This window comes from Carassius auratus, chromosome 13 (assembly GCF_003368295.1).
Source record: "Carassius auratus strain Wakin chromosome 13, ASM336829v1, whole genome shotgun sequence".
In the NCBI taxonomy this organism is placed as follows: domain Eukaryota; kingdom Metazoa; phylum Chordata; class Actinopteri; order Cypriniformes; family Cyprinidae; genus Carassius; species Carassius auratus.
This window is the reverse complement of record NC_039255.1, coordinates 12,611,750-12,626,507: the sequence shown is the minus strand read 5'-3', so window position 1 is coordinate 12,626,507 and position 14,758 is coordinate 12,611,750. Positions and strand designations below refer to the sequence as shown.

The 14,758-nt window shown below is 35.6% G+C and overlaps 1 protein-coding gene across 1 annotated transcript; it reads right to left on the bottom strand.

Annotated features, from left to right (window-relative positions):
• Positions 1-5,470: 5,470 nt before the first annotated feature.
• On the bottom strand, positions 5,471-13,437 carry LOC113112710 (erlin-1-like). The gene is made up of 12 exons (XM_026278495.1): positions 13,261-13,437; positions 12,352-12,479; positions 10,866-10,947; positions 10,553-10,599; positions 10,352-10,413; positions 10,122-10,247; positions 9,935-10,008; positions 9,808-9,866; positions 8,809-8,900; positions 8,632-8,721; positions 8,468-8,547; positions 5,471-7,768 (listed from the first exon to the last, which is right to left on the bottom strand). Exons 2-12 carry the CDS (start codon positions 12,456-12,458, stop codon positions 7,544-7,546), a joined length of 1,044 nt encoding a protein of 347 aa, XP_026134280.1. The 5' UTR covers positions 12,459-12,479; positions 13,261-13,437; the 3' UTR covers positions 5,471-7,543.
• Between the last annotated feature and the right edge of the window lie 1,321 nt (positions 13,438-14,758).

Sequence of the window (14,758 nt, the reverse complement as noted above, 5' to 3'; positions counted from 1 at the left end):
TAGAATTATTGAATATTATATGTTATCACTTAGATTTTTATTTTATCTTAGAACTTAATAAAAATTTTAAAAAAATTAGTCTTCACTGTATTTTTTTTATATATCTGAGCATTCTACATTGTTCGTAAGTCATCTGACTTCATTATTAGGTGTCATAAGAATAAGATTTCATAAGAAAAGTATTGTGATCTGCCATGTTTGTGGTTGATGTGAGACTGAAAGTAGAGTTTGCATTTAAATGGAATTTATTCTGATGTCAGCGTCGAAACTGACTCATTCAGACAAAATTGTTGATGTCAAGTCGTAAACTTGCATATGCATGTCAGATTGTGTTGCTGACACAATATATATATTTTTAGACACAATTTATCAAGTGATTTTTTTCATTTTCGCTCAGCCAGCTTTTCAAAAGATGTATAAAGGGCACTGAAAGGTCCACTGAAGAAGGCTTGTCAGCCCGCCGCAGTTGCCCATGCCAGTGCAAGCAGTCATAGATTCACTTCCCCCCAAGTGTCTATGCAGTGTGTGCAAGGGTACTAACACGTAACATTCTCTATATTTTCCTGGGTGGCCGTAAACAGCTCCCTATTTTCACCTCAAGCTATTCTTTATCATAAAGTCATCAGAGGGGAGGCCTGTAATTTGGGGTTTTCCTTCGACATAGCAGATTTGGCTCCAGCAGGGTCACAGCAGCTCATCCTCTCTCATTTTTTTTTTTTTTTTGCCAGAAGAGTTCACAAAGACTTTTTGAAACAGTATTTGCAATCATTTTGTGTCTCTCATGAGAAATGTGTTTATGCTTACATCAAGCCCCATGAGGAAACCTCAGACCAAATGTAAACAGTTCTGAAGCAAAGCTGAGAACGGAAAAATCTTTCAGTCTACATGAAAGAGATTATGAATTACGAATGATTTCTTATAATTGACTGAATATATATCCTAAAAAATAGATATGTTTCATATGGAAAATAAATACAAGAAGCTGATAAGCGGAGTATTTCACATGTGTCCATAAAGTTCTCAGAGCCCCCTGATGACTCAAGCTGAACTCTTGCAAAGAGACTTGGGGGTTGGATCTTTGGGTGGTAATGCTGCATTAAAGCTCTCTGAGTCAGACTGAATTACAGTCAAAAGCATGCCTGAGCCCCTCAGCATGAAGACGACATTATGAAGCACATTGAGAATGTCTGAAACAGGAGTTTTTCTCATAAAGACAGAATGAGTGTGGTACTCCCACTGTCTCTCTGGTCTATAACAATGTCTGACTTTAAAGACCATTTACAAAAGGACCAATCCAACAGAGAAAAAGTAAACTAAAGTCCTGCAGATACTCTTCTTCAGGCGGGCAGGTTGGAAAGGGCAGGGGTTCCATGATTGTTCAAAAGTCTTCAAATGAAAGCATTTACTTCACTACTCTCAGTTTCAAGTGTTTTAGTGCTTACACTTCAAAGAAATCTGGTCCTCAAATGTTTTATTTGTTTTTAGGTTGTATGTTTTTCCAGTTATTTTTAATTTGAAATATTCTGGGTTCAGAATATTCAAACACTGAGCTCATTCAAAAGGAACTGATTGATTATTGAATATTGATAACTTTATCAAACATTTATTAAAAATAAACAAGAATCAAAGCTGTGGTAAGGCACTTGCAATGAAAGTAGAAATTTTTTTGGAGAGTCAAAGCTTGTAATCTTATTAAAGCTAATTAATACATAAATATTATTCAAGATCCTATGTTGTTTTAAATCAACTGGATATGACTTTGGTAGGCAAACATTTTTTGTAGCACTAAAATAATGCTAATATGCTTATTGCTTATTGCTATATAGCCATACTATTGAAACAGTGAGTATTGTAATGTACAATATGTGTGAATGCAGAATATTCCTTTAAGAGCCTTGGATAATAGTACTGTAGGCCTGTAATCCTCAGACTTCACCGCTTTTTGGGGTTCAGCTGCACAGACATTCAACCTAAGTGTTCATTATGGCAATTTATCAGCATTTGGAAGGTTGAGATCCTCACGTCAAGTAAAGACGTCTAAAATGGCATGACAATATTGTTGTTTTGTTTTGCACACAGTAAAAACAAACAAAACTTAATGCATGACACTACAGAGTAAATTCATAAAAATGTGATGGTACAGTTCCAGTGAAGAAAAAATATTTGTTTGCCAGAGTTTAGATGTAAGGGATAGCCTTGATTACTATCCCAGTACATCTGTTTCTGTTCAGACTAAGACATGACTGTCTGAAGCCTTTCTTTCTTTTATGTTGTTTAAATGACTCTTGGAAGATTAATGAGGGTCGAGTTCGTATAATGCAATGAAAACCACATGGTAATCAAACTGACTAAAAAATATCTAAGAAAACATTCTGTAAATAAAATATCAGGTAATTGGCATGTTTGTTGTGTTTTCCACCATACAGTCACTACATTTCTCATAGGATCACTGAGGATGGGAAAGAGATCCATGAAAGAAATTTGGAATTGATTTGCATGGATGCTTCCTTTGCATCGTCAGATGTTCACATAACACAATCTGTGAGCTCTATTGAACTTTTCGCCTGTGTAATCTGTAAACAAGCTGTCTGCTGTCATCAGAAACATGATTCATCAGTGAATATCTATTAGACTAAATGATATGCATCCTGGATGATACAATAAAAACAAATACTTTACTGATTACTGTTCTAGACATGGCAGTTGCAGGATTGAAGATGGCCTAATTTAAGTTTCGTTAAGTTTAAAAGACGGTGTCAAAATGAACTAGTCCAGGAAAAAAATGATGACAAGCATGGGAACAATCTTGAAAAAGTTAAAAACAGAGTGAGAGATAAACTCAGGTTTCAGCCAGGTATTATCAGAGAGAGATGTTAACCCTGTGACACACCCAGGGGTAAAACAAACCTCAAAGCATTGCCTCCAAATCTCCCCTCTTAAAAACAGACCTGCACTGAGTCCGGATGAATAAAGGGTTGTGCAAGCAGTAAGATAACTGTTCCTTCCCTTGGCAAGATAAGAGAACCCCACACATATGCACACCAACACTTGCCAAATGCCAGATACAAGTCAAAATTGTAGTACGGCCAAGCTGGATTTTCAGTAGTCATTATTCCAGTATCATGTGATCCCTCAGAAATCATTCTAATATTAACAATATCAATATCAAATATCAACAATTTCAGAATCACTGACCCATATAATTTATATAACAAAACTGCAATGTGCTAGTATTGCTTTTCTCATGCTTTTATCCAAAAAATAGATTTTGCTCAGATGGATATTTTATAAATAAAAGTTTTAAAGAAATTAAATCATTCTAAAATGTCCGTTGATGCAAAATAAACTATCAATATTACTATCAATATTAGAAACATTTGTGGTGCCTAATATTTTTGGTTGAAATCTTTTTTTTTTTTTTACTGTTTGATGAATAGAAAGTTGAAAAGAACAACATATATATATATATATATATATATATATATATATATATATATATATATATATATATATATATATATATATATAAAATTGAAATATTATCTATTATGTTACTACATCATAAATACTTAATGTCACCCTAATGCAATTTAACGCATTCTTGCTGAATAAAAGTATTCATTTCTTAAAAAGAAAAAAAGTACTGACCCCATGGTACTGTGTGTGTATATAATGCAAAATAAAGTTTCATAACCAGTCAGAATTATTTCAAGTCACTATCTACAATTTGCTATATTTATTGTGTTAAAACCTCAACTTCATGTCATGTGTGGCAAAATCAGATTTGGGCATGTGGAAATCCCCTTAGAATGACCTGCATTATTGAGCTAATCAGAGGCTGAGAGAAGCCAGGCTTATCATCTATCATGTCCTAACAGAAGCAGCCTCATGACTCCTTGGTAAATTCCGGCAGCGCTACGTTTCAGGGGATGGAGAAGGGTGATGAGGCAGACTCAACACAAAACACAATTGTTCAGGCTGCTGCTCGTAATTTATAAATCTCATCATAATTGTCATGGGAACAGGACTGTCTCTTACGCCAGAGTCCCTCCAAACCACTGCAAAACCTGGGCACTGCCCTTCCTGCAATGGTTGTAGACAGGACACAGATTTGCCATCAGCTCTACAAAAACAGAAAAAAAAAATAGCATTAGCATGTGTCCTGCTAGGATGATGGCCTAGTTTTCCTAGTAAAAATAAATAAAAGGGTTTACTGGATATTCCATCTAAAGTGCACATGTGGCTTATTTTCATTCCATTTAAATGAGCTATGGAAAGAAAAGTTGGCCACGGTTCCTGTGTAAGTGATGTATCCTCTGCATAAGTCATTTGGGAGTCATTAAAATCTTGTTCTCTTGTGAACATTGTTCAACATGTCTTCAGATTCAGTTCTGTCTAGTTAATAAAAATGTCCATTTCACGAGTGAACATTGTTTAAATCAAATCATACTTAAGGATTATTAATGGAATCTGTTGGCCTGACAAAACAACCACAATCAAAAACTGTGCTCTTTTCAACTCGCACCTTTGGTTTTGGCGGAACCACTTCCTTTATCTCATTCATGAGTAGTGGAGGAAGGAAAGTGTGGTACATCCTGGATGCACAAGCACATTTTAACCTATACAAACTGATTTTCTGAACAAGACACTTCTGTTGAAGGAACACCATTCCCTTTATCAAACTTTATCAAAAGTCTTAATGCTAAATTCATCATTTTTCTGTATTAGGAACAGGAAATTTTCTGTGTCTGGGGATTGTCTGATGGTTGATATTTACTCAGGAGGTCCCCAGGCTTCAGTTCTCTCTTTAAGGTCAGCTGGTGACAAGGACCTTTTTGCCCACTTCCTGGAGTGACCGTTTCCTTCTTTTGTCCTTCTTCCATTCATGCACTGTTAGTAAATCTGAGTCCTGCATCAAAAAGTTGAATCAGGCTCATTTGTTACTTGGAGAGTTTTTAACATTTCCTGAACTTGGATAAATACCACTGACTGAGACACTGTGAATTTATTTCCAAAGCAAACCCAGATAAATGGGTCATAAATGCCTGTTTGTATTCATTAAATTATTTTTGAGAATAACTGTATGGCTATCCGATTATTCCCAATAAAGTCTGAAAAACATGACAAAGTTGTAAGATTAAAGACATACATTGAAGGAGCAATCAAAGCCACACCTGAAGACCTGAATATGTGAATAAGAGAGGCACCCTTAATACCCTACTGTATTAGCATCATGGTGGCAAGCTTTGCATGCACTTGTGCATTAGATTGAAAAATGTGGTTCTTACATGCATAAGAAGTTTCTGTTCCTCATTTCTCATAAATGTATCCAATTGATATTAAACTAAACACACTTAATTCATGACACAATCTTTGCGAAACTTCCATATTAGGACATGATGGAGACTTCCTTAAAGTGCAAGACAAGAACAGTTTGATCATACAACTGCAACACCAAGAAAACAAGTCCTTTTATGGTATCAAAATAAGTTTTATTTAACAGAATTGAACAGTCAAAATTTAATAAATTTTGCATATAAAGGTTTTAAAATTAGGATCTTAAATCATGCTGACATTAAAAAAAGTGACATTCACAGAGTGTGTTTATTCGAGAGTCAATTTAATCAGCCATTAGAATCACAGGGATCTTATGAACAGAAAAATATTTGAGACTTGATTTTGAGACACTTAAACATACACCATAAAGGAAAAAAATTATTGTCAATTTAGGATGGAAGAAGCCTCTGGTTGTAGTGGGAACTAACTGTATTGAATGCTTGTCTCTTTAATGGAAAATATGTAGATGTAAATGTATGTGCTGTGACAGATTTACACAGACATGACCTTACATTTGATATCTGCTTAATATAGGGTATGAAAAAAAACTCCAGGTCATTCAAGTTAACACTCGGGTCTCTTTTCCTGAGAGATGGTACTAGTAGACACTATTCAAAGCCTTATTTGGATGATTTGATTAAACGTCAATTAATTGTTATTATTGGCATATGAAAGCAACTTAGGCAGACTTGGACACTTTTTACAAAATCTTTGAGTCACATAGGTCTTTGTTGCCAATCTTTAGATTCTAAAAGATCACTGGCTTCCCCTACTGGCGATACTCTGCTGAAGTTTTTGAGGCTTCAGGAAATCATCACCTGGCTCTCAGCATGCAATAATAAGTAGTTAGAACGTCTGATCATTAATGCATTCACCCATTCATGCTAAAAAATAATACTGCTTAATAATACAGCAGCCCTAATTGTAACTGAATTCCCTTTGAAACTAACTCCTTCCAGTAATGACAAAACAAGCAAGCTTAACTAATGTCATAAAGGCATTTTCAGTTATAGAGGAAAAGACTCAACCTTATAGAATCTATTAGCTGTCCATCTCATAGTTTATCAAAGGCTAGACCCCCAGATAAAAACTTTAACGTCTTGCGAAACTTCCCTAAATCCACATACCCAAGTTAAGTGTTACACCTTCTAAGAACCAACAAATCAAAAACAGCGCACAGGGCACCAACAAACTAACACACTACACAAGACTACACCAAACCCACTATTTCTGACATTACATGAAATTAAATTCACACCAATGATTCAGGTGTCAATGTCGTTGAAAAATTCTCAATCATTAGGATCAATGAGAAACAAGCAGAGATTGATTTTTTTTTGATAAAACAAATTGAATTCTTACATACCAATGTAAAAGAGACTGACCTCTGCAGTTGTGGCTGGGCTAAATTAAGATTTTAGTGATAATGGAAATGATGACTACAATGATGGTTTACCTAAAAAATAAAAATTCTGCCATCAGTTACTCCGTTACCCTCATGACGTTCCAAACCCACATGACTTTATTTCTTCGGTAGAACACAAAAGATATATTTCCACAGAAGAAAGATAACCATACAGATTTGGAATGACGTGAGGACGAATAAATAATGAAAGAATTTAAACTCTGAAGTATCCCTTCAACAACATATGAAGGAAAACTAGATGACAAATTTTGGCTACAAAATGAGTTTAACAGATTGTAGCTACATAGGCCACTGCCTTTAATCTCAATTTGTGTGATGCCTTATTATTCCAGTTATGTAAAGGACAACACAAAGGTAAACCTTGAAGTGTTCACATACTTCACATAGATGCATCTGCATCTAACAAATGATTAGCATTGATTTGTAAAAGAGAAGCAAAAATTAAAAGTAAAAAAGGGGAAAAGCATGCTGATGTTAGCCAGGGAGTGGATTCAGATTTGGATCGCACCAATTTAACCTGGCAATACTCAGTAGTACAGTTCCTGGACATTTTTAATCCACAAACGACTGCTGGAAAACCACAGGCTCAGTATGTCAGTCTCCTCAGCTGACTGACTCACCCCATAGTTAGCCAAGCACCCAAACCCACTGCAGAAGCTGAGAGAAAAGTATCTATGTCAGCATGCCTCACAAGCACCCATGCCCCACAAAGAAAGAGAGAGAGAGAGAGAGAGAGAGAGAAACAGCAGAGGAAGAGGGGGTGGACAGCTCTCAGGCCCCTCAGTGGCGTTCTGTGGTTTTGGGCTTGGACGCTTTCTTAAGACTCTCTTTCATACTCAAGGCCTCCAGCTGCTCCGCCGAGTCTGCTTCACCCCGGCCTGCGGTCGGATGGGAGGCACTGTTGTCTACAAACATGTTTGGGATGTCTTGACCAAAGTAGATCTTGCTGTTTGCAGCAATGGCCTGGTATTTCATCAGATCCAGATACTCGGGTGTCAGCTTCAGCTGTGGATGAGAGAGACAGTGATGTGATAATTGACATGACACTAGTACCACTATAACATTTCATCCAAGGTAGTTTTTTCATTAAAACAGATTTGGAGAAATTTTGTATTCTTTTAGCCAGAAGCAAAAGTTTGAAGTAAATGTCTTGATGAATTTTTTTATCACAAACACCCAGCTTTTCATTTCACAAGATGTTAATTTATGGACTGGAGTCGTGTGGATTACGTGTGGACTATTGTGATGTTTTTAATCAGTTGTTTAAACTCATTCTGACGGCACCCAATCGCTGCAGAGGATGCAATGATGTGCTGGTGAGCTGGTAATGTTACATTTCTCAAAATCGGTTCTGATGAAAAAGCAAACCCATCTAAATCTTGGATAAATTAGTAAATTTTCAGCAAATTAACTATTCCTTTAAACTTGTAGGTTTAACATGTTGTAAATGCACCATATACAATTTTTCTTTTACTTTACAAACGGGCTCCTCTAAGGATTTCTCTAAAAAGTTATTGAAAAAAAGTATTTAAGGTTTATGTTCAAAGCGCACTGAGCCATACACCAATATGTCATATTTTCTTAATTTAAAAGGTTAAAAAAATTACACTGAAAATTAAAACAATTTTAAAAAGAATTTTTTTTTTTTTAATTAAAATTACACATAAATCTGAAAATGTAAAGTGTTGTTGTTTGTTTTTTTACCCTGTTGGCTTCTGCAAATTTCGCAGCTGTGTAGTATTCTGCATCTGCTCTTGCCTTCTCTCTTGCCAGGAAAGCAGCATCTGTTACAATCAATTAAATGTGTCTGATGAATATCATACTCTGCGTGACACGTGCTATGAAAATTCTCAGTAGATAAACCAGACCTTCAATTTCTGAGATCTTTTTCTCAGTTTCCTTCTCCATCACTTTTTGCTGGAAATGAATCTCCGCCACCTGAGCCACTTTCTGAGCCTCTGCCATGAGAGAAACGGGTAAGATGAATGAGGACACAACCATCTCTCTTTTCATAATCAACATTATATTTGGAAGTTTAGACTCACCAATGATAGCCTTCTTTCTCTCAGTTTCAGCCTCTTTCTCCACCACTCTCTGTGTCTGAGCGGTGATGAGCAGCCTGGTCTTCTCTGCTTCCCTTCAGATGAGGAAAGCAAGGGAATATTTGATTAAAACCATTGATAGATGCATCTAAGGGCAATTTAGAATGTTACAAACGACTGTTATCTTTCGTAACAGTCTTTCGCAAATCCTGTTCTTTTGAACTGTCTATTTTTCAGCAAAACAATATTTTAAAAAATTCACAAAAATATTAAGCAGCACAACTAATTTCAACATTGACAATAATAATAAATGTTCCTGGAGCAGCAAATCAGCATATAAGAATGATTTGAAAGTGAAAGTGAAGTGACATTCAGCCAAGTATGGTGACCCATACTCAGAATTTAACCCATCCGAAATGCACACACACAGAGCAGTGAACCCACACACACACACACTGTGAGCACACACCCGGAGCAGTGGGCAGCCATTTATGCTGCGGCGCCCTGGGAGCAGTTTGGGGTTCAATGCCTTGCTCAAGGGCACCTCAGTCATGGTATTGAAGGTGGAGAGAGAGCTGTTCATGCACTCCCCCCACCCACAATTCCATCCGGCCCGAGACTAGAACTCACAACCCTTCGATTGGGAGTCCAACCCTCTAACCATTAGGCCACGACTTCCCCTCAAACTTCCCCTTCATTTCTGTAGCATCATGTGACACTGGAGACTGGAATACTGGCTACTGAAAACTCAGCTTTGTAATCACAAGGAGAAAATACATTTTAGAAAATAGAATAGAAAATGAAATGAAAATGAAACAACATTTCTGTTTCTACTGCTTTTGAAAAAAATTGGTGAAAAAAGTAATTTGCGAAAAAAGTAAAAACAAAAAACAACTGCTCAAGGATTCAAAAAATTAGCATTGTAAATCAACATAAGGACACAATATGGAGATACCCTGAAAGACATCAAATCAAATTGTACAGAATAATATATTCACTCACATTAGCTCATAGTTTCTTCTGATTGCCTCAGGAATTTTAGGTTTGGTGACTCGCACAGCCTACAAAAAAAATCATGGAAGTCAAAACTGAAACCACAGAAACAAAACCATAGAGATAAAAAACACACCTGAATTGTGAGACCAGGAGCCATAACATTCAAGTCCTTCTGCAGCGCAGTCTTTAAGTTCTCATCAATTATATCTGTCAAACAAAAATGACACGAATGCAAGTCCAAGACAAATGTTTTTGAAGTGAGAAGACACCAAAGATGAAATACTTGACTGCATAAACTGTTTGACAAATCAGTGACTTACCGAACAGTTCAATGTAGACTTCCTGTAGTGTGTGCACACTGCAGAACTGGTTCAACTCATGGTGAATTTTGTTAAAGATTAGAGTCTTGTCATAATCTGCAGTGTAGTTCTTCACTATGTCCACCACTGGAAGAAGGTCAGTCACACATGTTTGAAAAAGGATTGAGGGTGACTAAATGAAGACAGAACCTTTATTTTTGGGTGAACGGTCCCTTTATTAAGGCTCTTACCTGCTGATGGAACCAACATGTTGACCACTTCAATTCTGTCAAAATAGATCATGACACCCCCACTGTGGAACACAGAAATGACTACTTTCATTCAGGAACCCCAGAAAATATCTAATACAGTTTAATGAAGACCAAAAATGATCCATTTTAAGTCGTTTTTCAGGACATACTTGATGGAATAACAACACCACGAAAGATTACCTGGTTCCACAAGGCACATTTTTTATTTCATCTGTTTGAAGGGTTGTCTATAAACATGAAGCAAACGTGAAGGGAAAAAAACAAATCAGCGTCTTTAACAAAATTCTTGTTGAAGTTCTTGACTAGGTTTCTAATAAAAACTTCTGTTAAATGCATAAATTGAAATGCTTAATATTCAAGAACCTCAAAAATCCACTCATGTTACAAAAGTCTTAGAAAAAGATCATAATAAATTATATATAATATGTACAGCTGTAATAAAACAATAATTCTTTTTTGTATTGGGCCAACTGTAAACACATGGTATTTGTACCTGCACTGATCTATATGAGGTGATAAAAGGCAGCATTATATGGTAACCCGGGCCATTAGGACCGGTCAACAAAGCTCCTCCTCTGAAAAAAAAAGGGGAAAAAACATGAACCAGGATCATAAAGAAAATGAATTATGAGAATGATAAAAAAATGCCATTGATTTAATTTGTGTAAAAATAATATTACAACTTCTGTTACTATAAAGAGACAGTAATGAAATGAAAATTCAGCCACCATTTACTCTACCTCATGGCATTTCAAACCTACATTCTTCTACAAAGGAACATTTTTAAAGGATGTTGATAATCAGGGGCCGGATTCACAAAAATCTTCTTCAGAAATTTCTTAAGATAAAATCCACGAAGTTCGTAAGAATGTTCTTAAGTGTAATTCTTGAAAAATTCTTAAGTTCTCAAATATATTCTTAAGAACATCTTAATTCTAAAGAAAATCTCAGCCATTAACTGAATGAATACATGACGCACTGCTAAACTCACACTATTGTCTTTTTGCGCTTCTGGTAGATTACCCTAATGTTTTTGCGCTCTCATCCAAGTGAACTCTCCAGTATTTGAGTCCGCGCTTATACAACAAATGTGTCCTGTGCATTCATATGCACTGAATACTGCCAAAGATTATGTATTTATAAGCTAAAATTAACGGCTTTCCATTAAAGCTCCCTATCTGACTCATTTTAGAGTAGCTAATGAGTTTTGAAGTCAGCAAAAAGCAGTGTCACACAAAGGCATGAGCGAACATGTTTACATTAACAGTCATCACTGTGCCTTCAGAAAACTCATGCACATCCCTAGTTCTTCTATGTATTATATGTAGCTGTTGTTTTAATGCTTAAATATAACAATTAATTTGAAATAACCAAATAAATTCATTAAATAATTATTTTTGTTTGGGATTTAAGACAAGTCTGGTGCTGTCCTAAAATTAAGTAGTTATTTACGATGATTTTTAAGAAGATTATTTTCAAAAATTTGAATTCTTAGGTTTTGTCTTCAGAACAATCTTAAGAAAAAAGATAAGAATATTCTTAAGATGATTTTTTAGGGAATACAAAATATTCTTAACTTGTTTCTTAAAATTGTCTTTTTTCTTAAGATTGTTAAGACAAAACCTAAGAAGAATTCAAATTCTTGAAAAGAATCTTCTCAAAAATCAAGTAAAAAATGTATTCTTAAGAATGTTTCATGAAGCCAGCCCCAGATCAATAGGCGACCAATGACATCCATTATATGGGGGAAAGAATGTTTTCTTTATTATTTTTCGTGAAATATATTATTTTATGTTCCACAGAAGACAAAAGTCATACAGGCTTGGCCAAATGACAATTTTCAAACATTGTGTTAAACACAATTTGAACTGATCTAGCCTTTCCCCCAACCTACAACTAAATTACAGGTATTTTAGGCATTATTAACAAACGCAGCATAAAACCTGTACATATGTTTAATGCAACTTTCTTATACTCACCTGTAATACACAGCTAAGTGTCCTTCTTCAATCTTGTGAATGGAAGAATGAAGCAGAATGGCCATTACACCTGCCATCGCTGCAACTACTGCCCCAACGTGTGCCATTTTCCTTTAGCCAGCACTCACCTGCATAGAGACAATTTTGCAAAATGGAAAGCTGAGCTGACCCTTAGGGTAAACGGTCAGTTTGGGTGACAACAGATCAGCTTATAAAAAACGCTAGGGCCCTGAGTGCAAACACATAAGCAGATCAGCCTGTGCAGCATAACCTTCCTCAACTGATCCCACGAACAATTTTAATTATCTCTGGAGAGCTGCACAGCAAACTTGAGATAACAGGTTTTCAAAGTCCATTAGAGCCACCCACAGAGCCCACTACACGCGGAAGTAATGTTTCCCTAATGCAAATTAACAATACACATACATTCTTATGGTCACATCGTGCATGTATTAGTAAGAGCTGCATGGACCCCTTTAGCTATTTTAGGGAAACTTGGAATTTTGTGACCAGGAATTGCGGTCTGGCTCGGTATCATGCGTTTTTTTTTTTTCATGTTCTCTAGATAGGGAACTCGGTGGCTTTTTATAACACAGCCTCTCCATCCCCTGTCCTGGCTATGTCGGCTAGCTACTTCCTCAAATGAAGTGCTGACTCGCACGTACTACTGTAACGTTACAGTGTGGCACAAACTGATATGAATAACCGTAATCTTTCTGGACACGTGCTAAAACATTCGTTACAGTCATTCACGTGATCTAAACATCTCAGAAGCCATCGTAGCACCTACACAAGACAAAATTCAAGCTAACCAACGCCAGCGGATGGCTAACTAAGCTGATTATTTGAAATGCAAGCAAATCTTCTGACAAAACGACAAGTTAAACGACATATACGAAAGGCATTTACCGATCATTCGATTAGTTAATGGAGAATGGTGTCCTTTGGCTTTTGCTGGACATTACTTTATTACTCAAGACGCCGTGCCCAGCATTGTAAATTTGAAGGTTCCCACTGAAATGCTTTGTTAATCCGATATACTGATATGGATTTCCCTTTCAAAATCTGCCTTAAAACACGCCTTCAAAATAAAAGTCACCAGTACCTTTTTTCTTTTTCTTTATTTTTATATATCTTTTTTTTCTTGCTAGGATAAAAAGGGTTGAAATTACATGAAAAGCCATTAAAATAAACATCCTAACTAGCCAATTAACAACAACAAAAATAATAGTAATAATTGTAATAAAAGAATATTGTCTTCATATAAAGTAAAATGCATTTTCAACATACTGATATCAAAATCTGAAGAAAAAAAACTTAAAAAACAAACTATATAAAAACAAATAAAATATGAACAAATAATGTATTCCGTGCTACGATAAGAGTGCATACAAAATAAAATGTAAATAATGCTGCTACTATTATTTGTATTACTATTTAGCTATAAGGTGGGTTCAAGGATTCAACTATGAACATTTAGATTTGTTGACAAGAAAACAACATGCTACACCTGCGGGAATTTCATTGTTTTCCTCAATGTGTAAACTCAGACGAGAAACACTCTGCAGAGTCCATGTGCCATCTGCTGGTCAAATTCTTCTGACCCGTGTAGGTTCCAAGAAAGGATTCCTGCTGTGTGTGAATCCTGACACTTTGCTTGTCTCTGTCCTATACAGTATAAACCTCAATCTGAATTAACCCCTACAGGTAAATTCATACTTGATACATATCAAATCAGAACATTTCAGGATTTGATATTTAAATGTTTTTTTAACAAGTTTGAATTCTAGACTTAATTTAGTTCCTTGTCTTCTTGAGAGCTTATTTTAATTGCAGTTGCTGTAATTTTACATCACAGATGACAGTGAAACATCCCTGCAGGAAGGCGGCTTCCTGAGCTAAGTACTGCAAGACTAATTTCTTGTTTTTTTTTGCTTTTTTTTTTTTTTTTGCTGCAGAAATGGTAAGAAATTTTATTGTTCATCACCCTAATATGAACCCTGAAACTACAAATGAATCTCTTTTCAAGTGAGAAATAATTTCAGTCTGATTCAAGAGCATTTCCAAATCAAATACAGGAAGGCATTTTACGAAACATACAAATTGGAGTTGGTGCAGACTTGGGCTTTGGATAATGTAGCCTCGAATATATTCTGTTCCTCTGACAGTTCCTCTGACGGTAAGATTTACTCTTTATTAAAAAATCCTGAAATAAATTTATATTGGGTTTCACAAAAAGCACAAATGTTTGATTGTAATAACATTTCATTATATTACTCAAATAAATGCAACCTTTGTGAGCAGGATTATTTCAAAAACATAAAAAAATCTAACTGACCCCCAAATTTTGATCTGTATATATATATATATATATATATATATATATATATATATATATATATATATA

Bases quoted from the DNA above. Each gene is read 5' to 3' on its own strand.
- LOC113112710 (XM_026278495.1), bottom strand. From the start codon at position 12,458: ATGGCACACGTTGGGGCAGTAGTTGCAGCGATGGCAGGTGTAATGGCC. The intron at 10,600-10,865 runs GTACAAATACCA...TCATGTTTATAG, and splicing joins CCTCATATAGATCAGTGCAG to ACAACCCTTCAAACAGATGA. The intron at 10,009-10,121 runs GTAAGTCACTGA...TTTGTTTGACAG, and splicing joins AGTCTACATTGAACTGTTCG to ATATAATTGATGAGAACTTA.